Genomic DNA, 24,242 nt, shown 5'->3' on the forward strand with positions numbered 1-24,242 from the left:
TAGTTGTCCAGAGTAGCTTTGAACTTGCTCTGAAACCTAGGCAGGTCTTGAAACTACAATCCTCCTGTCACAGATTTGCAGGCAGCTGGAATGTCAGGCCTGGCTGTTCTTTTTTTTTTTTTTTTTTTTTTGTATAGTTCTTCATTTTAATTGACTTTTTAAAAAATTAACTTGCAAACTAAGAAAGAGTGCCCCCACTGCTTGAGAATCAGGGAAAGCTACGAAGAGAATAATACCCCTTAGCTGAGTCTCGAAGGATAAGAAAGATTGGCCCAGGAAGTGAGGATTCAGTATTTTAGCAGAGAGAAAATTGGTGTTGTGTTTAAGAGACTCTCAAGTATAGTGCACATGTCATTTGGCCACCGCTGGATCTGCTGAAAGGGAGGTGGATTGAAGCCAGTGTCTGCTTCTGGAATCCCACCCTCTGCTGTATAAAACACAACCGACCGCCGGGCAGTGGTGGCGCACGCCTTTAATCCCAGCACTCGGGAGGCAGAGGCAGGCGGATCTCTGTGAGTTCAAGGCCAGCCTGGTCTACAAGAGCTAGTTCCAGGACAGGCTCTAAAAAAGCTGCAGAGAAACCCTGTCTCGAAAAACCAAAAAAAAAAAAAAAAAAAAAAAAAAAAAAAAAAAAAAAAAAAAAAAAAAACCACAACCGACCTAGGACAGACTCTTATCTAGACTACTTACCGGAGCCTGCTTCCCAACCTAGAACCCGAGTGTTTATCTGTATTCACTGGGTGCCACTTTGGCATAGACCCCCAGCTCATCTGGCCCTCTTGGTGCCACATAAAGACAGTTCTCCCATTCCTCAGTTCTTCCCAAGGTGAGTAACTGATGGCATTTGGAGAGAGAAGATTGTAAACTTTAACCTCATAGTATTCCCATGTGTAGGATGAAGAGACAAAAAGTTAGAAGGATAAGTCTGGAGAGAAGGCTCAGTGGTCAAGAGCAAGTTTCCACTCTTTCAGAGAACCTGGGTTTGATTCCTAGCGTCTGCATGGCAGCTCAAAACTGCCTGTAACTTCAACCCCTGAGGTCACCTGGATGCGCATGGTGCACATGTACACACTTAAGTTAGGAGAGAAAGAGTATACTATGCTCTTAGGGTCACTGCTGCTGTGCTGAAACACCATGGCCTAAAGCAAGTCAGGGAGGAGAGGGTTTACCCCGCTTACACTCTACATCACTGTTCACCACTGAAGGAGGTCGGGACAGGAACTCAGTCAGGGAGAGGAGCCTGGAGGCGGGAGCTGATGCAGAGGCCGTGAAGAGCTGCTGCTTACTACTTTGCTCCCCGTGGTTTGCTCAGCCTGCTTTCTTATAGAACCCAGGACCACCAGCCCAGGGATGGCACCGCTCACAATGGGCTGGACCCTCTCCCATCAATCACTAATTAAGAAAATGTCCTACAGGCTTGTCTACAGCCCCATTTTCTTAATTGAGGCTCCCTCCTCTCAGCTGACTTTAGCTTGTGTTGAGTTGGCATGAAACTAGCCAGCACAATCATGGATGCCAATGGAGAGCTTGAAAAAGGAGGCAGAGAGGGGAACTGATGTGTCTCATCGTCCAGATAATAATGGCAAAGTATCAGAAACTTTCTATGTACTAAGCAGTAATCCAAGGACATTTCATGTAAACCTCAATTTCACTGTTTAATTGAGTATATCCAAAATACTGTCATTTCGACATGTAAACAACCCAGGAAATGACAGCCGTTAGGGAAGCTGGAGTTTAAGCTTCCAGCACATGGGTTAAGAGGGGCCGCTCCAGTGCGCAGTGTTCACAGGAGGGTGGGGTTGCCCCAGTTAGCCGAGCAGCACAGGCAGCTATCGGGAGAATTAGGGGAGAGGCAGGGGATGAACCCCTCAGCACAGTGTCCGGAGGGCAGGGAGCACACGGAGGGTGTGAGCTTCCTCTCATCCCACCTTCTGTGCCCATGATAGTCCAGAGTTCTTCAGAGTGACTGTGAGCATTCACTCTGCCTTCTAAGACCTTAAACCCCTCACTTCGTGTTTCCTTTCAAGAAAGTACCACGAGGACACTCACTATCCTGCCAGAGTCACTTACATCTATGGCCTGGGCTGCCACAGCAGCTCTCTAAGTCAGTGTCCTGCCATCTGTGCCTGCTCCCTCTAATCCACTTCCCAGAGTTTTCCCAGCTCGTGTGTGTGTGTGTGTGTTCTGTATGTGGAGGACAAAGGCTGACACTAGAGATGTTCCCCTATCTCTCTTGACATTATTTTTTGAGGCAAGATTTCACTTGCCAGCTTGGCTAGATCAGAGGCTAGCAGACTCCTGGAACTCTGCTATCCCCCAGCTCTGGGTTTACAGGCATTTGCCACCATTCCCAGGGTTTACTTGGGTGCAGGAAATGGAATTCAGAACGTTGCATAACAAAGACTTTACCAATTGAACTGTCTTCCCAATTCCAGAATACATTTTCATTTGTTCTTTTTTTATGGTAAAATACACACAAGATAAAACTGACTACTTTAACTGTTTCTTTTCTTTTCATTTTGTAATCACCAAGAGCATCTGTTTATTTTCCATACATGCAAGGGGTCAACCATTCAGAAAATGGGCAAACGGTGACGCCAAGAGAAGCTCCCAGGCTCCTTTTAAGCCAGCCTAGGGGAGTCCCAGGAAGGAGAGGTTAGTCTGGAGGCTGATTGGTGGGTTTAAGCGCTATTTAACTGTTTCTTAAGCACAGAATTCAGTGGCATTGGGTATTTACCTACTGTGATACCATCATCCACATCATGGCCAAAACTCTTTCATTAACTTGACCTGAAACTCTGTACATGATAAACAGTCTTTGACCCTCACCTCCCCCAGGGCTTGTGATATCCGTCCTTTATTTCATCTCAGGCTTTGCATAGTGTATCAGTCCCATTAACAACTTTACAAAAATACATGCCTCCATCACTTCATTTACAGGATAGAAAGAAACAGGCACAGGGAACAGGGATGCAGCTCAGTTGGCAGAGAACCGGCCTGGCACACACAGAGCCCTATGTTTGGCCCCCAGCACTGCACAGACTGGGTGTGCTGGTGCATGCCTTTCAGTCCAGCACCTGGGAAGTGGAGGTGGAAGGATCAGGAGTTCAAAGTCATACATGGCTACATAGTGAAAAAGGAGGTAGGCAGAGGCAGGCAGAGTGGTACATCTGGAGAGGATGATGTCGGGGTTCAGTACAGCCGTGTTCTCATTTGTGGGTCACGGGGTGAGGCGGGTTGGGAAGCAATCCTCTGTGGCAGAGGACTACAGCTGCTTCATCAGGACAGTGCAGGGAAGTGGGCTGGATGCATCAGAGCCCAGGGGCCCTGCGATGAAGCGATAGCAGCAGTTAAGGTGGGGGCAGAAAAGTAGAAAGGAAAGAAACAGTGGAAGAAAAATGAAAAAAGAAACTGAGACGAGATGACCGAAAGCATAGCCGAAGCCAGCTAACAGAAAGCTTTCAGCATGCAGAGTTTACGGTAGTGTTGGAGAGTCCTAATAGTTTTAGAGCCAATTAAATAAAGAGATTTCAAAGTCACCAGTAAAAGTAAGACTCCAAGAAGAACGAAGTCAAGTCAGGCAAACAGAGTCATAGCGGGCTTCCTGTGCTGTCTTTTCTGTCCTTAAGACTTGGTCTATCATGTCACCAAGCTTCCACCAAACAGGAGCAGAAGCTATCGATACGGATGCAGGGATGGGGAGACATGTTGGACGGGTGGCAGATCACACTCTCTAGCAAGATTATTCAAAGAGACTGGACACTACCTTGTTTGTCTCGCTCTCCTGGAACCCCTTTTCAAGTATTTGGAGCAGGTGCTTTTTCTTCACTGCCACTTCAGGATCAAAGACATAAAAGAGACACTCCAGCATCTTCCGATAGCTCCTCAGGAACAGTGGAGACAGACAAAGGTTGAGAGTTGATTTCACGTAAGCTTATCCATGAGCAAGTTAACCGTATGCCCATGGTGGGAGATTCCTGTTTGCAGTGCCCTGTTCTACTCTCAAAGAACAGGTCCAGCGTGGAAAACACAAAGTTGTCTCAGTCGTGGGAGACGTGGGACCAGAATAAATTTACTAGCAGGGTGGGTTTTTCATATGGTTAACTTTTAAACCAGGATATTCATATCTTCTCTTGCACCCCCCCCCAAACAAAACAAAGACGGGCCTTTTACAGCCACTCAGTACAGAATGAATTCTTACTCCAAATCATGTGTATCTTCATGATCCAAAAACCTTTGGAATTTCTCTTCGAACTTCAGTCTCAGAATACGGTTGTTAACTTTAATGACCCGCTTGACCTTCACGCCTGTGATGCCATACGCTCTGAAGTCCCAGGTACAGAAACGTGAGAGAATTAGTTCATAGCAGGAATTAAACCTATGTGGGGACACAAAACACACACACACACATACACAACAGAAGAAGCTGAAGGACACAAAGCAGGCGCGAAAAAAGTCACAGCTCCTATTTAGTGATTATTGCGCTAGACATACGTCATCAGATCACAGTAACTATGTTTTTTGCTCCAATTGGTATAGTTAACCAGTAAAAGATGCTAAAGCTTGAAACACAGTAAAAGGTTTCTTTTATTATCTATTGTCTAGTTCTTCCACTTAAAGGCTATGTTGACCAAATCCCCATTCCCTCGTAAGCCTGTTTGGTCAGCTTCAGCGTGACCTCATCTTCCTGGCTATGTTGTCATAGTAATTTTTTCCCTGGTTCCCTGAAATGATTCTTTTTTAAAAATTTTATTTATTTTACATTTTAATGGTGCCAAGGATTGAACCTAGGACCTTCCGCATGCAGGCAAGTCCTTTGCCACTGACTTACACGCCCCCAGCAGACCTGGAAATATTGTATTTCCCCAGGAACCAGAATATGGCCCTCTTGTTTCCTCTCTCCTTAGGTGATTTCATCTGGTGTGTATATACATATGCATGTATGTATGTATGTCGACATATGCAAATTTTCATGTCTACCCAAACTTAGCTGTAATACCCAGATTTGAATATTCAGCTGTTGTCTAAAATGCCCACTTGAGTATGTGAAGTCCGACTCGGTGAGTAAGCATCTGGCCCCACCCTGCGGCTAAGACTGCAGGAGTGACTATCTCCGCTCCTCCTCACTCTTCCTCATCTCCTCCTTCAGATGCCTGCCACCATGTCTCAAATGCGTGCTGAATCAGATCCTGGATACCATCACCACTGGTGCTGGCCTCGTTGAAAGCATCATTATCTCTGGGGCTATTACAAGAACTTCCTAATTAAGTTAGGACACATGAGGGGAAAAGGCAGGACTCTGGTTTCTCTCCTAAGGCTGAGTGGATATACAAGAAATATGTTAAGCCATAAATTCTAAATTGACAAGGCTTAAAAGAGAAGCCTTTGGTGAGGTGTGGAGAGAGCGCCTTCCTGAAGTCTTAGGGAAGATCTTCCTGGAAGGAATGCCACCTGAGAGCCAGAGGAGGAAGATTGGCAGTTTTGTGGAACTCAGCGACTGGTTGGCTCTCTGCTGCCCTCATCTGGCCATTTTTTATAGAATTACAATTTTGTCTTAAAATTGTACAGCATGAAGATTAAGATGAAATTAAAGAACAGGAATCATGGGATTTTATAGGGGACCCGTTTACGCCATATTCATTTGAATGTGCCTGAGAGCTGGAGCCACAGAGGGAAGCTTCCTTGTGGCTGGTTTGTGAGCCCAGTATCGGAACGCATAGCTTAGAGAACCTGACATTCTCACCACTAGAAGCTAAAGTGAAAAACCGAACTCGCCAAGTCTAGTTAATCTGGTGGGAGCACTGATGGTTCAGTGGTGGAAATCCTGCTCTAGGCAATGTGAAAATCTAGCACTACTCAGGCACTTCCTGTTAAGGAAAGATCCCTGAATTTAAAAATATTGGTGAAAGAGAAGCCAATGTTTAAATAAAACAGCCAGAAATGAGGCACCTGACTATTTAAAGTTCTTTAGTTGTGATTTATTTTTAAAAAATCAAACCTAAGAGAGCAGACCTTGAGTGGCCAGGCATGTAGAATGCTTAAAGCAACCAGCCGGCCTGGAAATTCTGCCAATATACATTTGAGTACCTCCTTAAAATGGGTCAAGTTTATTCTTATTAAATTCAAATTAATGCTTTGTAGATACCTATTAAAAGCCACCAAAACTATCCAACTTTCTATCAGGCTGATATAGTAGCAGAAATGGTACTTTAGTGATTTTTCTTTCTTTCTTTTTCTTTTTTCTTTCCTTTTTAATTTTTCGAGTCAGGGCTTCTCTGTGTAATAGTTCTAGCTGTTCTGAAGCTCACTCTGCAGACCAGGCTGGCCTTGAGGTCACAGAGATCCATCTGCCTTTGCCTTCTAAGTGCTGGGATTAAAGGCGTGCGCCACCAATGCCTGGTCGTGATTTTATCCTTACATTTTTTTTTTTAACTAACTGTCCTGTTTTGTTAAGAGGTTAAACAGAAGCAGAAATACATTATTATCTCTAATAAAGATTCTATTGTTTATCATTTCTCAGTAGACTGAATGAATATGAATGAAAGACTCCGTCTTACAACCTCCAGAACCTGGAGTTTGTGCATCTGAACAGCCAAGGCCATGTCTGCATGGGGAGTGGCACGGACGTCTTTTATAGCCTTCTATGTAAGAACCAAGTATTATGGTTAAATAAAGGTAAGTGCAGGACAGATTCACTGATATAAAAGATTCATCGACATGAAAGAATGTGTTTTAAAGGGCTCCTTTCTCCCTGGAGAGAGCTCCTTACACTTCTCCACCCCAGGATCCAGACTTCCACTCTCAAGGGTAAATGAAATCTCCTGAAAGAAGCCCCTGATCTCCAGGCAGCCACATGTTATAATTACACCTACCAATCACATGTGTTTCTAAAAGTTAACAAGAACGTGGCATTGTGGTCCATAAAAATAAGACTCTCCCTTGCTGCTGATGTCAAGTAACACTGCGCTCTAGGGAGATGTCTGTGCACCTACCCTGTAGTTCCACAGGGCAACTGGGTCTCCACATTCCTAGGTCTCCAATATAGTTCTAGGGCAACCTTTGGTTGTGTCAAAGGCTTCTAGGTTTGAGAAAGTGACTTCAGAAAGGTGAAACTCATAACTAATAATAATCTTCTTTAAGGCTTTGTCTTTAAAGATTATTTCTAATCTATCCTCTAGTTGAGACAACACACCCACTTGCTTTTCTCGGGGGCAGGAAGGCCACAGTTCTAAGGGATGAATGCCTGGGCTCTGCTTTTAGCTCAGGTGATCCTCTTCAATTTTGTGTGGGATCTTCACTCGGTGTTGGGAGCACAAAGGTCCTTGCACCCACAGATCATTGGGAAACCAGGAATGTTAAGTATGCATGAGTCTCTATTCAAAGAGAGGTGTATAACCTGTTCTCCCACCCTAAAGGCTGGGAATTGAAAGTGATTAACAGTCTAGGTGATCTGTGTTATCTGAAGGGCCAGGACAGTCCAGATGATCCTTACACTATCTGTATAGCCAGGGCCTCCCCCAAGCTCCCATAACCAAGACTGAAGATGACTGAAAGCCAAAATGACCTCTGTGCAATCCGTATGACCATGATCATGGAGACCCCTTTCTGGGCCCATGGATAACAGATGCAGACTATTCCTGGAACCCTTCCTCTTGGAAGAAATGACATGTACTTTTAATTAGGTTTTGATGTCTCCTGTGCATCAAGGGTTGTATTACATCACGAAGTTGTTTTTTCTTCCCAGATTGTACTGTGTGTAAATATGTTACAATAAATCAGACTCCAGAAGTTCGATCAAGCCTGGCTGACTAAGTCAGGCTGAACCTAGTGTCAATCCTACCTCACCTGGATTGTTTCCCTGTTGGCTGTGATACCTGCAAGGACCCCCACAACCTGAGGTCTGGCTTTGTCTGCCTTCTCCCGACACACAGTGACCATGTGCTCACTGACTGCTTAGCTCCCCGCAATGGCTTCCACTTTGACTACAGGCCTGCAGACAGCCATGAGACAGCCTCCCATGGTGGCAACCTGCTGTTGCCAATTCTGCTGTAGCTTTTTGTTGTTTTCAGCCCCCAGTCAGAACCCAGGGTTATATCCACCCAGCAATTCTATAAATTCACGAGGATAAAGCTCCACAGTGGAACATAACTTTTTTCTTAAAATTTCTGTAAACTTCCCATAAACCGTTTATTGCTGTCTTACTAAAAAAAAAAAAATGCACTCAGAGTAACACTGTCAAGGTGTCCAGAGTTTGGCTTATTACAATAAAGCAATTGAACAAGTGTACAGATGGAAAATATGGAATAGCAAATTTTCAACAAATGAATATTTTCATAAAAACTGTTTTGAAATGAGACACTCTATAAGTTGATCATCTGGCTGAGATCCTAGGTACAATTATTTTTCAAGCTATACTTAAAGTTTGAATTTACCAGTCATCAGCTTCGGTGCCTTCTTCAAAGTGGATATTCCCCACAGTCTCCAATTCGGTTAGCAAAAACGGGGTCAATAAGCCATGGCTCTTCTTCTTCTGTCTTACTTCAATATGGTAAATTACTTCAATTCTGCCAGAGACAAAATGCAATGCAGATATCCATATGATATGAAAACTCACAGCATTAATGAACAGCAGTTTGTCCCTGTACTGTAACATGTATTCAGTTCGTTCATGTAGTGCCACATGTATTCACTTTGTTCATGGGCTGTAACATGTATTCAGTTCATTTATGTAATGTAACATGTATGTTAATATCAGTTCCTTTTTATTTTCAGTGAATGAGTAAGGTTAATGTCAGTAGTTAAACAAGGAACAAGATATTCTGTTTCTGGCAGTGAAAATCACGTAGATTTTGTTACTCTCAGTCAGAGTAGGAAAAGTTAAGAAGACTTCCTGGAACTAAGAACAGGACTGCCAAATCCTAGGCATGCCATTTTGTGTCCTAATACCACAATATCCTCAGCCATGTCGATACTAACAGCCCTAATGTCTAAATGGCTAGCCTGAGGGTCACTTGGCATGAAGAAGTCCCCTACCTCCAAATGTTGCAATCCTGTTGTTAATATCATTACAGGGCCCAATCAGTTTATTTACTCAGTGTCCCTGTGAATGAGAGAGCAGTTGAACCAAGCAAGGGCTGTGGGTGTGCCTTGCTGGATCTGTTCTGCTTGCTGAGTTTCTGAACTAAGCAGAGCTGTCTTTCAGTTTGCAGACAGAAGCGGACACATGGCACCAAGCTGGAAGGAGGATGCTCACTGTGCTGAGCTGAAAACGGCCTCAGCCAGAGCCCAGTTTTGAATGGTGGGTGCCCTAGGCACCCAAGTGCCGACACAGCTCATGTTTTGTTGTCTCCCATTTCTCGAGGGAACTGAGCTCAACTCTTGGCCCCCAAATAGTTATTCTTTCATGTTTTCAATCTGAAGGAGCAGACATTTCACAAAACGTACTCGTGTAGTTTCTTCTTCCAGAATGCCACCCTTTCATCCAGGGCGCTCAGTTTGGTGAGAATCTTCTGCTGCCGACCCGAATCTTGTGCCACAGTCTCACTGGTCCTGGGTGTCTCGGCCTCTGGTGCATCATCATCACTTTGTCCTTTACCAGGCCCCCTGAGCTCAGCTAACTCCCGTTCTAACTGTTGAAAACAACACACCCAGAGAGCAAGTTAAAAAGAAAACATTACTGAGGCAAAGCCTCCATTCAGATAGACATTTTGTGGTTAGATGTGTTAGTCAGCGTAGATGGTCGAAGTGGAAATGTGGGTGATAGGTAGTTGAGGCTTTATAAAAGTCAAAGGGTGACTTCAACCTTGGGGCAAGTTCATCTACTGAACTAGCGATGCTTTGAAAGAGGAGGCTCGGGAGTCTCTTAACTGAAAGCAAGCACGTTAAAGCCAAAGGGAAGTTAGAGCTCGTGATGGGTTGGGTGTGAATACAACCTTAAACTTCAAATAATGTAATTTTAAAATGTAATTTTAAAAACATACTTACTTTTCAATGTTTTTTCAACTATGTGTGGAGAGATATAAACCATAGAAAACACACAAAGGGGAGATAAAGTTTGCCTTTTGTTTCAGTATCCGACTAGCAAAAAAAAACCACACTTTGTATCACATTTTAATATTTTGGAGTTGGTCATCGATAGTAGGCTTTTTAGTATTAATTGAGATATTTAAAATATTGCTTTAAATATTATTTATCTTGATTACTTAGCCTTTGGATCACCCCTGAAAAGTTTGGGCCAAAGGCAAATAAAACTCTTGTAGGATTTAAAGATAAACTATAATACAAAAAGTTTATAACAAGAAATCTACCAGTTGGTTATATCTTCACTTAAATAGCTATAACTGGCTGCTAAAATTACATTGCATATTTAAAAATGTGTGCAGTTTATATAACATACGTTCATTTTCTTGCTTGCGGATTTTAATTAATATAGCTGAATACTCTTGAACTGAAATTTGAAGTGCACTCAACTTTGGACATATTTTAGATATTTTGATAAGGGATGCTCAGCTGGTAGAGGTCATGTAAATATTCCAAAATGTGAAAAATGGCAAACTTGATCTTCAGTATTCTCTCTCTCTCTCTCTCTCTCTCTCTCTCTCTCTCTCACACACACACACACACACACACACACACACACACACACAGGATGGCAGATGGGGGTTTAAGAATTTACTATTTTGTCTGATAATTTTCCTACAATGTAGCCACTAGAATTTTACATGATTAAATCTTACGTTTTTTTTTGCAAAGTTGAATACTTTTATCCGTTCTTCTGGTAGCTTCTGCAACTTGCACTTTTTGTCATTCAGTTTCTCAAGCTCTTCATTCAGATGTCTCTGAACAGTTTTTATTCGCATGTTATAATACATTATTTTCTTCATTGCTGTGGTCTGAAGGCAAGAGAGTAAATAGCGTAAGATAAGATAAAACAAATTACAGATAGCTGGGCTGGCTAGGTTTATGTCAGCTTGACATAAGCTAGAGTCATTTTGGAAGAGGCAACTTCAACTGAGAAAATGCCCCACCAGATTAACCTGTGACAAGTTTTCTTGATTGATGATTGACAGGGGAGGGCCCAGCTCACTGTGCGCAGTGGTCCTGGGTTCCATAAGGAAGTGGGCAGAGCAAGCCATGAAGAGCAAGCCAGTAAGCAGTGCTCTTCTGTCAACTCCAGCCTCCAGGCTCCTGCCTTGAGTTCCAGCCCTGACTTCTCTGGATGATGGATAAGTAGCTGAAACAAACTCTTCCTCAGAGCTTTGGGCCACAGCCATAGAAACCCAAGACATTGCTATCAGTGGTACTGTACGAGCATAACAACAGGCTCTTGATAAATTCGGAAGTTGTCTAGCTCCATTAGAGATGCTGACGATGACAGCAGATGCGATGATGCTCACAGGATTTAATTTAATACGTAAGACATAAAATCTCAAAGAGCATCTTGGTGTTTAATATGTGAATATGTGGAATATCCACATCTATTTCCAGAATTTCCAAGAAAGAAATTGCAGACATAATTTAATTTATAAAACAGTGTATTTAGCTAATAGGACATGGGACTGGAGCAAATATTAAACCAATGTTCCAAGTTTATTAATTCAGGGAAATCAAGCAAACTAAAAGGGGTTAAAATCAAATGCAAACTCGAGTAAAATTCACTTTTTAAAAACCCTGACAAAAAAGATTTTCCGTCTTCCCATGGCCTGCAAAACGATGCTCTAGCTGAACTATCTTCGGACTGAGTAGATTATTAAATTATCACTTTACTGCAATTATCTCAAACTTCAAATTTCATGCCAGTATACTATTCAGTTATTAATCAGCTAACAATAACAAATTGATTAAATAGCCCATTATAGACTATACAAGCTAAATAATGCCTGAGAATTAGATTATTTCAAAAAGAACTGACCAGACAATCTACCTAAGAGGATCAGTTCAGTGAGAGATTCCCTCTTGGAAAATAAGGTGGAGAACCATAAAGCAAAACACTTGACACCACCTTTCGCCTCCATATGAGCACACACAGGCAAGTACACCCATACATACATGTGTACACACAAGCATACACCTCACTACGCTCTCTCTCTTTCTCTCACACTCATACACACATACACACACACACACACACATCTTAATAAACAAAGAAAGAATGAAGAAAAGACAATTAGGAAATGATGATTCTTGTTATTTTGAACATTTGGGGTAAGTGGAAAAGCCAAAACAAATATACTTGAGTCATCAAGGATTTCAAATAAATTTTTAAATTTAAAACAGCATCGTGTGTTGAGGAGTAAGTAGTGTATTTTGCCAGATAAAATAGCGGATGCTAAGTTAAATTTCAAATAAGCAACAAGGTATTGTCGTACTTATTGAGTTACACCAAGACATTTTTTTCACTATTTGTATGAAATTCAAATTTAACTTGGATTTCTTCCATGTGGGGGAAAAGAGTTAAAAAATACTATATTTAATTTGCTCTAAAATAATTTTAATAATCATGCATCAAAAATTCTATTTCCAACAGACACGTGTTTTCCACTTTTAATACCACTGCTGAATTCCAGCATTAATGTTGTCCTCTGTGAACTTTCAAAAGAAACATCCTGCTCTTGGGGCAAGAACAGACAGGACATCAGAACTGACTGTACAGTACGACCGACCAAGCGCGTATAGGGACTCAGGCAGAGAAAGGCCGTTAGCCAGGTGTCCTTGCGTCCCAGATACCTGACTGTGAACACACTTACGTCGGCTAGTTCCTTGATTTGCTTTGCAGATACATCGAAGGTGTCGAGTCGTTGAAGAGTAGGCAAGTGATACAAGATGTGGGTGGAGTAATTGCACAGCTGGCACACTGGATTAGTTTTATACTGAGGATCATTCAGAGATAAGTCCTTTAAGCGAGGCAGCCTGGTCAAGTTAGTAAGGTCCTAAAACACCGGTGACAATGTTCAGTCAGTTATGAACGCTCGCGCTGGAAGGAGGTGTTTTAGCACACAAGATCAGCCACAATCTCAGGCAACACATTCTAACTGACCACCTACGTACGCCTGTTAAGTGATTGATAACAGCTGTTTCTCGCTAGTGAAAACACATGCTAAACTCTAGAAGGAACGATCAGTGCTTGCTGTAGATAGCGGGCTACATAGCTACGCAGTTTCTATGTACCAGCTGCTGCTCCAAGCCAAGAAACACTAGCTCCACGACTCCCTAGGGAGATCTGTGATCATAACACAGCGCCTTGCTGGGAAGCAGTAACAGCTGTGTGTTGTCTGTCAAACACAGTCCCTATTGGAGATTTAACTAGCCCTTTAATCCCAGCTCTTCGTGCTCTCATGTGCGCCCATTTGAGCCAAATGCCAATGCTGGTGTTACTGAAATAGATCTGTGATTTCTTATTTCCACGGCCTTATGAATATTTATCTCCCCCTCTTAGAATGTCCATTGCCTTGGCCCAGAAGAACCTCCCCCAATGCCTGTTAAAATGTTGCTACCCTTTCCTATTGATTACTGCCTTTGTACTTTGACTAATCAGGCAACATTTTACTCAAATTTCTTTTTAATTTACTCATTCTGCTGCTTTGCAATACCCTTTTGTTTTTCTCTGAGTTAAAGAGTACCTATTTACATTGGGAGATTCAGAATTATTCCTTACTCTCCTTTCTCTAGTATTTTCATCAGGTGGGCTTGAATATGTGCCTTCAATCTCACATTGTCAGAACTGTGATGTGAACAAGACGAGAAAGCAAGAGAGATTTAGCAAACTGTATTTCAAAGGACTCACGCAAGCTTTGCTGTCCAGAAAACAGACTGAGACTATAGAAAAGTAAAAGGGTTGACAAGGTGGTGCAGCAGGTAAGGGCACTTACTGCCGAGTCTGACAGCCTGAGTCTGACCCCCCAGGACCCACAGGGTCGAATGAGGGACCTGAACCCTCCTGAAAGCTGTCCTCTGTCTCCACACATATGTCATGGCACACATGCATGCATACACAAAAATAAGGAAAAATATGGAGAATGGTAAGAATTTGCACTTTAAGGTCTCCTCTCAGTATTGCAGTTGACAGTGGTCCAGGCAGTAAGACTCTGGTCATAGTCCAAATGGTCACTAACAGGATTTGCTCATGGATTGAGGGTAGGATATGAAGAAATAATAGGTGTAAAACAGGGCTATAAAGATTTTTGCTTAATTAACTGGAAGAGTGCAAATACCATTTAGAGAATCAGAGATGTCTGCAGGGAAAGAAGCCTTGGGGAGCAGATATGAGTTTGAAGTTGGTCAAGGGAAGCCTGCAGTTCAGAGAAGTGGTCAGAGTAAGCAGAGGGGTCAATTTAGCAGTAATTAGACTAGCTGTATTTACGGTCACAAGGCACAATGGGATTATTTAAAGAATGAATGTAGACATAAACGAGGAAGAGACCCCAGGGCTAAGAAGGGGCAGTCCACTTTTTCAGATGTTATTAAAGGATGAACCCCAAAAGAAAGAGATGTAGAATGCCTAGGAGAAACTCAAGAGAGAGTCACATCCTACCATCTGGCTAAGCAGCTGTATTTTGATTCTAAAAAAAGTCTAGTCATTATGACTAATTGGACAGATGCTTCTCAAAATCTCTAGAGCAGTGGTTCTCAACCTTCCTAATACTGTGACCCTTTAATACAGTTCCTCATGCTGTGGTGATCCCAACCATAAAATTATTTCAATGCTACTTCATAACTGTAATTTTGCTACTGTTATGAATCGTAATGTAAAGATCTGATGTGCAGGATATCTGATATGAGACCCCCAAAGTGTCACAACCCATAGGCTGAGACCTGCCTTAGAGCATCAGGAAACACAAAGCTAGTAACTCAATGGAGTTTCTCTTGAAGAAGGATTGTTTGGTGCATTTTCTGGTCTATACAGTTTATAATACAGGTCATTTAGTTGAACACACCTTGAAAGAAGTAATTTGGTTTCCAGAAAGGTTTAGTTTTTCCAGTTGGTCATTGGGATCAAGACATCGCCCTATAATTTAAAAACAAGATTAAAAAACCATTAGGGATGAAGATATAGCTCAGTGGCAGAGTGTCTGCCCGACATGCCCAAGGCCCCGAGTTCAATCCTCAACATCACAAAAACAATTAAGTTTCTTGTTCTACCTTATTATATATCCTGGCATACTTGTGGGTTATTGGTGGCCATTATTTCCTACATATCAATAGGATTCGTGATACCACGGTATAATCAACGATAGTTATTAGTGACTGATAGTTATGCATTTGAACCATAGTTTTCAAAATAGGTAGGGAGGTGGGGGTGGATCAGGGAAGAGTTGGGTGCCTGTAAGTCTGATCAAACACTTCAGGAGAGACTCTCAAAGGAGCACTCGCTGTTTTAAAGATCTTCACAGCTCAATGGAAAGCACACCATCTAAGCTGCAGAAGTTAAAGTGCTTTTCAATGACATAAAGCCTAAAAGGAACAACTCGAAGCACACACTTTTAAAACACACTAGTCCAGATTCCAGAGGAAACAGTACGTACCAATGCTGCTTATCAGGTTTCCTGCAAGGTTGAGGTCATTTAAATTCTTCAGAGTCTCTAAGCCCTGCAAGTGTAGACAACATGCAATTTTAAAACTTACTAATTCTGACCACCCTGGTTATTTCCTTGGGTGTTCTAACAGTAGAAAATGTGTGCTTCACAGGCCCAGAGGAAAATGGGTACAATTAAGTCACCCCTGTCTCACTTTAATGGAACCTGGAGAGAATTTTAAGAAGGAACAGAAAGGAGGGGAGGGTAAGAAAAGTAGAGTGAGTGGAGAACCACTGTGTCCCACAGCTTCTTTATGACTGCAGGCAACTCACACAGCCTCTCTGTTTGAGAACCTTCTAACTCCAAATGTCACCTAACTTCCCAGGCCAGTTGTGGACAATAGAGACAATGGCTCCTTATAAAATGCAACCTACACACTAGTTCTTCTTTTTTACTTCATAGAAATAAATCGTGCATGAGGGTTTTGCCTGCATGTATGTCTGTGCACTCTGTGTGTGCCTGGTGTCCACAGAGAGCAGTAGAGGGTGTTAGGAGCCCTGGAACTGGAGTTAGCTGCCATGTGGGTGTTGGGAATGGGACCCAGGTCCTCTGGAAGAACAGCCGGTGCTCTTAACCACGGAGCCATCTCTCTCCAGCCACCCCCAGTACTTCTTGACAACAATAACTGTGCTATTTATACATATTTGACCCTTAACACTAAATTATCTAGGACACGGTGGTTTAAATGGCAGTAAACTGGCCTGACATGCGAATTATCGACATGACCTCACCTCAATAGTTCTTATCATATTGTGGTTCAGCCAAAGAACTTCCAATCTTATTAATTTCTCTAAATTTTGTATTTTGGAAATTTTATTGTAATATAAATATAATTTTTCCAAATTTTTACATTCTTGAAGGCCTTCAATTTTCTGTTGAAAAGGAGATTGAAGAATGTTATTTATTTTGTCATTAACTCATCAAATAAAGTAGGTTTCTAAGTCTTTTTTCTTTTAAATACCACTATATTGCAATATCAATACCCCCAAAAATTAACTAAAAACTTGAAGTAAATATATAATCTCTGCCTAAATATAAAATATTTAATTTTGTATACTTTAAGTTTTAGTCAATGACATCAACTTTATATAAATAAAATCATAGATATCTGATTTTCTGGGCCATTTTCTTTTTGCTCAAGAGCATCTTAATGCATTTTCATAATTTTTCAAAGTATACTTAACAATTACAAAATATTTTATGAAATTCATAATAGTTTTCTTTAAAAATCACCCTATGTGCAGAATGTTCACATTGAAAATTTCACCTGTTGTGAAAATGCTGTAGCAAACTCACACATGTAACTATTCTCTGCTGCTGAATTGCTTCTCTAGGATACAATTCCTAGGCGAGGGATTTCTGAGTTCAAAGGTATGCATTTTTCTATTGCTCATGTTGTATCTTGTATTGTTGCTTTCTAAAATCCATGTCTAACCATTTAGTGCCTAATTGAAACAATTTTACTAATAAACAATTCTGGCAATGGTCTGATTTGATATGTTCAACAAAGAATAGCGTATTTATGTTTTGAATCCGTATTCCTGCTTTCACATTTTTACACATTTTCATCTTTGCTCATTCATTACTTTTGATCCGTACATGTTGCACATATTTGAATAAATTATTTTTCCAAAGCCTAAGATGCACTCCGTCATGTGTCTGTTTAAGCTTACCTCTATGCAGCACTCAGCAATCCAAAGTTCTTTAAGTTGTAAACAAGTCTCCAATCCTGAAATCTCCTTTATATCCTGAGCAACAATTGTGAGACTCAATAAGTTGGGAAACAACGATAATCCAACTATTCGGGGATACCCCGAGAAAAACATCTCCAGTTTGGAAGTATCTGATCCTTCTTGTCCAACCATCTCGTAAGATAAACCATTGCACAAACACTGTTTTAAAAAGAAAGAATTTCACTTATTATCTGTTCTAAATAGTTAAGAAATTATCTTTTGCCATCAGAAACTATAAACTGCCCATTAAACTGACACCATTCTTGTACTCCCACAAAAGAGAAGCTGGATCACATCCATAATTTCTGTGCTTCCAAAAATCATAGGAGAGAAGGAGCATCCTCCCTGTCAGTCCTCAGAGCCCCGTGAAAGAGTGTCAAATGTTCTACTTAACATTCTTGCAAATATTGTTGAAAAGAAGCCGGAGTTGGCCTTACCAGTTCTTTAATAATTTCACTTCGATTTAAGTTTCCACTTTCAATCATCTTCCATTAAGAAACAATGGTCATAGTCATATATCTAGTAAACGAAAGGGAGATTGAGATTAGCCCTAGAGTCATGATAGACAGTGGAGCATCGCCTTAATGCATTTCCAGGTGTCCATGTAGACCTCCTTCCATCTCTAAAGTATCCATTTACAAACATTTTTAGCATTCTGAACTTAATTTTGCCTCTGCACACTTCTTTCTATTTTATTTGGTCCAAATATAGTCTTTCTTCTAAACAATAAACCTTCAAAGTACTTGAAGAAGCCGTCTTTGACCTTTCCCCAAGACTCTGAGTCATCGTTGATCTTCCCGCTTCTTTCTCATACACAGAGTGTAGCTTTGATTTCTTATCAAGCTATGGTTCCCCAACTAAACCCACTTCTCTAAAAGTGGGTTTACACTTCGTCTACAAAAGGACTCCTGGAAAGTGGATAGATAGAGAATTTCATTTGCACTGGGAAAATGAAATTAGATACCTAAGATCTAGGTGATTTCTATATATAAGAATAGCCGGGAAGTGGTGGCACATGCCTTTAACCCCAGTACTTGGGATGCAAAGGTAAGCAGATCTCAGTGAGTTCAAGGCCAACCTGGTCTACAAAGTGAGTTCCAGAACAACCAGAACTGTTACACAGAGAAAGCCTGTCTTGAAAACAAAAAAACAAGAATAGATATTAAAAAGAATTATTAAGGCTTATATGGCATGGTAATAAATACTCATTAAAATGAGTTCACTGATTTCTCTTTTGTCACAGTTGATATGAACCAATTGATATCTAAATGGCTTTAATACAACTTAATTAAATCTTCATAATTTTAAATATTTTCATTATGTAATGCATATACTAAAAAGTGGAGGAATCTTGTTTTTAATACAATGATATGACAAAATGTGGAAAACATTGTATAATTTCATTCAACCTAACTCCCTCCTGGCTGGAAGTGTACATCTGTAGATAAACGTGTGCATACACAACTCGGATGGAAAGGCATCCTGGCAGCCGGGAGCCAAGGAAGATCACAACATCACACCACACAATAAACCTCACACAAAAGATTTATGGGGAGGGAAAAATCCAGGAGCATGGCTGTCTCTACTCAGGTGAGAAACAGCATCAAACTGAACAGGTTACAGGGCTTATATAGAGGTTCTTAGGAAGGGGGTGGAACTTTTCAGGGTGGAGCTTTCCAGGATGGAGATTGGTGGGATTTTGTGTCCAGAGATTGGATGGTTTTACTCTGTAGGGTGGGGGCAGAGTCCAGCAGTTAGGGCAGTTAGAGTGTTCTGTGGGTGGAACCTGGCAGTTAGGGGTCTTCGGGGGGGAGGGTCCTGGTTACTAGCGTGGCTCAAGGGGCTTTACAATTATGTAAAGAGAAAAATGTGGAAATAAACATTTTAAGTCATTAGCATGAGTGTCAATGGATGCTGATGAGAATAGATTAAGAATAGAAGGTAAGATGAAGAGAGAGGCAAAAGGGAAAAGGAAAGAAAACTGTCTTTTTATCAAAAATATTTACTAGTCGGGCGGTGATGGCGCATGCCTTTAATCCCAGCACTCGGGAGGCAGAGGCAGGCGGATCTCTGTGAGTTCGAGGCCAGCCTGGTCTACAAGAGCTAGTTCCAGGACAGGCTCTAAAAAAGCTGCAGAGAAACCCTGTCTCGAAAAACCAAAAAAAAAAAGAAAAGAAAGAAAAAAAATATTTACTCTCATAGAGTTTGAGTGTCTAATTGTATTTTAATTTATTGTGCTGTTGATGCATATCTGGACTGCTTCTCATTGAGGTCCAATAATGTAAATGCTTCCCTGAGTTTTTATCATGTGGGACAAAGTTCAACATTTCTGTTGGGTTTACCCACAGGGGTAAAATGACAGACAGCCGTTTTTATATGCAGTGTTAACGGCTTTCACAGGCACAATTTGAAGCAAAAGAACACATGTGATGATCATGTTTCTATATCAATTCATGTGCAAATTGGAAACAAACTCTGGTGTCAGAAAGGAAAAACAATGGTTCAGTCACAGATGAGTAAGCAGCAGGAAGCAAAAGAGGAGCTTTGAGGACTCGGATAAAGGTATTGGAGAAGAATTTGTGTGATAACTGTGCATATGTTTACTTGAATAAAGTTATACTTACATTTTAATAAGACCCCTCATTCAATCATGTTCATATCCATGTTCAGGAACTTACACAAATTAAGATTTTAACAAAGCTTCAATTTGAATCCTATGTTTACATACTGTTGCTCCCTGATTACAACTACAAGGCCTACAGCCAGATGAGAACAGAGAAACGAATACCTGTGCCACGGAAAGACCGATCACAAGGAAGACTGATAAAGGTGCTCTCAAGATGAAGCAGACATCAAATTAGGAGAAAAGTTGTTTGTACAAACCATGCCAAAATTCAAGACACCAGCAAGAGAAGTTTCAATACTCTATTTTAAAAAAATTAAAGCTATTATGAAACTCAGAGCAGCAGCTCTTGGTAAAAGGGAGCTACAGGAGCATTCACAATGCAGCAGTGATTGCGGCGCGCTCACAGCCGCATGCAGCTGTCGGTGTGCGCACGCAGGCTTTGTGAACTGGGGACGCTGTCCCTCTATGATAAAGCTATGGCTTCAACAAGGACCCTCCAAAGTTCAGGTGTTGCTAACATAGTGTCATTAAAAGATAAGGTCTTTAAGAGCTCAAGAGGGTTGTCTTTCCTCCAGAATTGGGACCTAGGGCTCTAATCACAGCCCGATGGAGGTGTCTGGTCCCCGTTTCCTCTTCCACCTTGTGCATGTGAAGATCTCACCAGATACCTTTGAGCTTGGACTTCCCAGCACACAGAACCACAGACAACAAATGTCTATTGTTTCTGTTTGGCTCTTATAGTAACATGAAATGGACTAAGGCACTGAGCCAAGAAGGAGAGAAGAGCTAGTGCCATAGAGCAGAAAGCAACCAGAATTACCCAAGCCATTTACACAGTCACTAACTTATACATCAAGGACCTAAGAGACACAAGGAAAATGGCTGAGGAGGGGAAAGAGAAGCCAGCTTCTGATATGGTGGGATTTGAGCAAAGAACTAAATTTATAAGGTAAGGCATGAAGGAATTTGGATCACATGCATCCAGGCAGAGGTGAGAATATGCTTGGCATATTTGCAGAACAGGGCAGATGGGTGTGATGGACCACACTGAAGAAAACAGAGATGGATGGCACCTTCAGTCAGTTGAGTGTGGTAGGGCCAGCACCCCTGCTGCCTCATAGGCCCTGTCTTTTGGACGGCAAGACATGGGATTTTGGGAGTCAGAGAGGCATCAGCTGTGTCAATATTGAAAAGGGCCCAGGCTCCTCCACAGAACATCAACACTGTAGGGGTGAGGTGACTCGCTCTGTGATGGCTAATACTGGTTGTTAACTTGACCGCATCTGGAGTCAACCATGATCCAAGCATCTGGGCCCACCTGTGAGGGATTCTTCCCTTGATCAGATCATTTGAGGCAGGAAGACCCACCTGGAATCTGGGCCACGCCCTCTGGTGGCAGCCCACATACAAAGGCATGGAAGAAGGAAGGGTCTGCATTTTGCCTGCTTGCCTTCACTCTCAGGGGCAAGTCCATTAACCTGCTGCTGAGACATTGCTTTGCTTGTATTAGAACCCTGATGGACCTGCTTCTTCAGGATTCCAACACAGACTGAAGACTAGCTGAGACATTCAGGCTTGTCTCCAGTCAGAGACAATCATTTTTGGACTAGCCAGGCCACACCAACAGCCTGGAGTCATTCTAATGATTTCCCTTTACACACACACACACACACACACACACACACACACACACACGAAAGAGAGACAAACAGACACAGAGACACACACACAGACACACACACAGACACACACAAAGAGACAGACACAGAGAGAGATAGACAGACAGACACAGAGATACATACAGACACACACACACACAGAGACAGAGAAAGACAGACAGATAGACAGACAGACAGACAGACACACACACACTAGTTCTTTCCTCTAGAGAACCTTAAATAATGGAGACTCTTCAGCCTCTGAGACCAAAGCCCAGAGTAACCCTTTCTTCTACTTCTATAGTTGCCTCGGCCATGGAGTTTGATCATCGCAATAGAAAAGGGATGAACACAATCCATTTCTCTTTTTTTGTGTGTGTTTCTTGGTTAGTCTTTCACATTCATTTCTTATGACTAAGACTTAAGGTTTTGTTGTTGTTGTTGTTGCTTAGGAAACTGTGTGGGCTGGGAGCCATGGTTGGAGGCTAAGGGCACTTGCTGTTCTCCAGAGCACCCGCAGAGGGGACTAAGAACTGCCCCTGCTTCACAGATTCCCATCCCTCTGGCCTCTGTAAGGACCTGCAACCTTGCCTATACACACATAGTTAATATTAAAAATTAAATCTCAAAAATATTTTTAAAAGTCCAGCTGGCATTCTGATTTGATAGTACATTACAAAAATTAACATAGAAGGGCGTTCACCTTCACAGTGCAGTCTTCTGAAAACAAAGCCCGTCTCTGCATTAGTCAAGAGGACTACATTTTTTGGGTATGCAAACATGCGGATTATCCCGCAACCTCACAGTATTCTGTCTTCATTGCCGCCCCTATTTGGGCAAAATAATTCTATTCGAACTCAGTAGTTAACTGAAAAAACAAAATTCACTGAAAATTCTAACTACGTTTGAACTATGAGAAGCTGTGCCCCGGTTATAGAGGGGACTGTTTGTGTGTTTCTAATTAGCTTCCTTTCCTGAGGAGGATTAAAGACGACACCCTGGGATTCACGACAGTATTCTAATGCTTATCCTCCCCTCCCTTCTTTCTTTCCTTCCACTTCCATCCCCTCTCCCTGTCTCCTCCCCATCTCCTGCCAGATGGACTTGTCCTCGTCCTCGTTGTCACAGAAGACAGGGCTGTCTTAGGATGCACTCCCTTCCATCCCCTTTCTCCTTAAAGACATGTCTTTCCCTTAAGACTTTTGGCTCGGTGGAAATATTCATTTTGGAGCTTGGAGGTGGCTCAGCGGGTAAAGTGTCTACAGAGCAAGCATGAGGACCTGAGGCTCGATTCCCAGCATGTAAAAGCCGGACATCCTATCTGGGAGTAGAGACAGAGAGACCCCAAGAAGTTGTGTGCTGTGTGTGTAGGGTGGGAGTGGGGAAGGTTAAAAAAAAAAAAAAAAAAAAAAAATAAGGTAGAGAGCAATTGAGGAAGACACTCCATATTAGCTGTCTCCAGGTTCCACACAGCCTTATGTGGGTGTGCATATCCCCAATACAAGTGCGCATGTATCACATACAGTGAATAATTACATGAATAAATAGATAAATAACCTTCATTTTGTCGGAAATGGATCCACCCTTCTCTACCTCTGTTAGAGCATTGCTCTGCCGGTCCTCCATCTTTCTTTCCACCGTCTCCTTTCCTCTGTGTGTGAGTACCAGGTCTGCTTGTTTAGAAACGTACTTTCTATCTTGCCTTTTTTTTTAAATGAAGAGCTATTTTGAAGCTTTCACAAGGAACTTCTTGCCTTTTTTTTAATAAAGAGCTATTTTTAAAGCTTTCACAAGGAACTTTCTAGACAATCAGTAGCAACAATTTACTGCTTCCAGGCAGCCGTCAGCCCACTGTGTTGTGAAAGAAAACACTTCAAGCCACCACAGTTTCTACTGCTAAGCAAGACCAACAATAACCTTCAAGTTGTCAAGGACAGAGGGCGTGTTTTGGTTCGCGACTTGACCTTGACGTGACATTGAGCCATGCTGAAAGCATTGAGCAATGTTGAACTATTCAGGTTTTCTCTTTGGTTTCTTTCTATGCCCTCCCTCCCAGCCTCCCTCTCTGTGTGTGCATGTGCAGGTAGAAATGCTAGTGCATGCTGTAAATGTGGAGGCCAGAGGACAACCTCAGGAGCCACCCCTCCATGCCATCCAGCTTGACCTTCTTTTGAGAGTGTCTCCCATGGGAGCTCACCTGTTAGGCTAGGCTAGCTGACCAGGGAGCCCCAGGACTTGGCTCGCCTCCCCAGCACTGGAATTAAATGCAGTGTTTTCTTTCCACGGCTCCGGGCTGGAACTCAGGTCCTCTTGCTTTCCGAGAAGCACTCGACTGTCTAAACTGTCTCCCTAGCTCCCTGCTTGCTATTTTGTATTAACTGCTTCATTCTTTGTAAAACTTACTGGTCTTTCTTTTCCTCTTTCCTCTGCAGTAAATCCAAAGTCCTTGTGGAAACTCCATGTGGATATGTCACTAGCATCTCGAATTCAATGTGTCCCAAACTGAGCTCCTGTTTCCCAGTGAATGTGCTTTTCCCTAATGAATGCTTTCTTGGGATAAAGGACACCACTGTCCCCTCTCCATCCAAGTTGGAAACCTGAGACATACCCCCATATTTTCCCCAGGACCGTTCCTCATCAAGTCCCTTTTCAT

The 24,242-nt window shown here is 42.1% G+C and overlaps 1 protein-coding gene and 1 long non-coding RNA gene across 2 annotated transcripts in view; one reads left to right on the forward strand and one right to left on the reverse strand.

Moving 5' to 3' along the window:
• Lrrc9 (leucine rich repeat containing 9) overlaps positions 1-17,790 on the reverse strand; it is a 46,910-nt gene extending 29,120 nt beyond the window's left edge. The window contains exons 1-11 of the mRNA XM_038337839.1: positions 17,743-17,790; positions 17,246-17,464; positions 16,304-16,444; positions 15,522-15,585; positions 14,934-15,004; positions 12,747-12,929; positions 10,737-10,892; positions 9,445-9,629; positions 8,433-8,564; positions 4,202-4,378; positions 3,767-3,884 (exon numbers count right to left, since the gene is read on the reverse strand). Of these exons, the coding sequence (XP_038193767.1) occupies positions 3,767-3,884; positions 4,202-4,378; positions 8,433-8,564; positions 9,445-9,629; positions 10,737-10,892; positions 12,747-12,929; positions 14,934-15,004; positions 15,522-15,585; positions 16,304-16,444; positions 17,246-17,464; positions 17,743-17,790 (1,494 nt within the window). The remainder of the gene's footprint in view (positions 1-3,766; positions 3,885-4,201; positions 4,379-8,432; positions 8,565-9,444; positions 9,630-10,736; positions 10,893-12,746; positions 12,930-14,933; positions 15,005-15,521; positions 15,586-16,303; positions 16,445-17,245; positions 17,465-17,742) is intronic.
• On the forward strand, positions 661-14,058 carry LOC119819579. The gene is made up of 3 exons (XR_005286289.1): positions 661-826; positions 6,521-6,675; positions 12,527-14,058. It is a non-coding gene; the product is annotated as an uncharacterized LOC119819579 (long non-coding RNA).
• Positions 17,791-24,242: the final 6,452 nt, after the last annotated feature.

Source organism: Arvicola amphibius, chromosome 7 (genome assembly GCF_903992535.2).
Source record: "Arvicola amphibius chromosome 7, mArvAmp1.2, whole genome shotgun sequence".
Lineage (NCBI taxonomy): Eukaryota > Metazoa > Chordata > Mammalia > Rodentia > Cricetidae > Arvicola > Arvicola amphibius.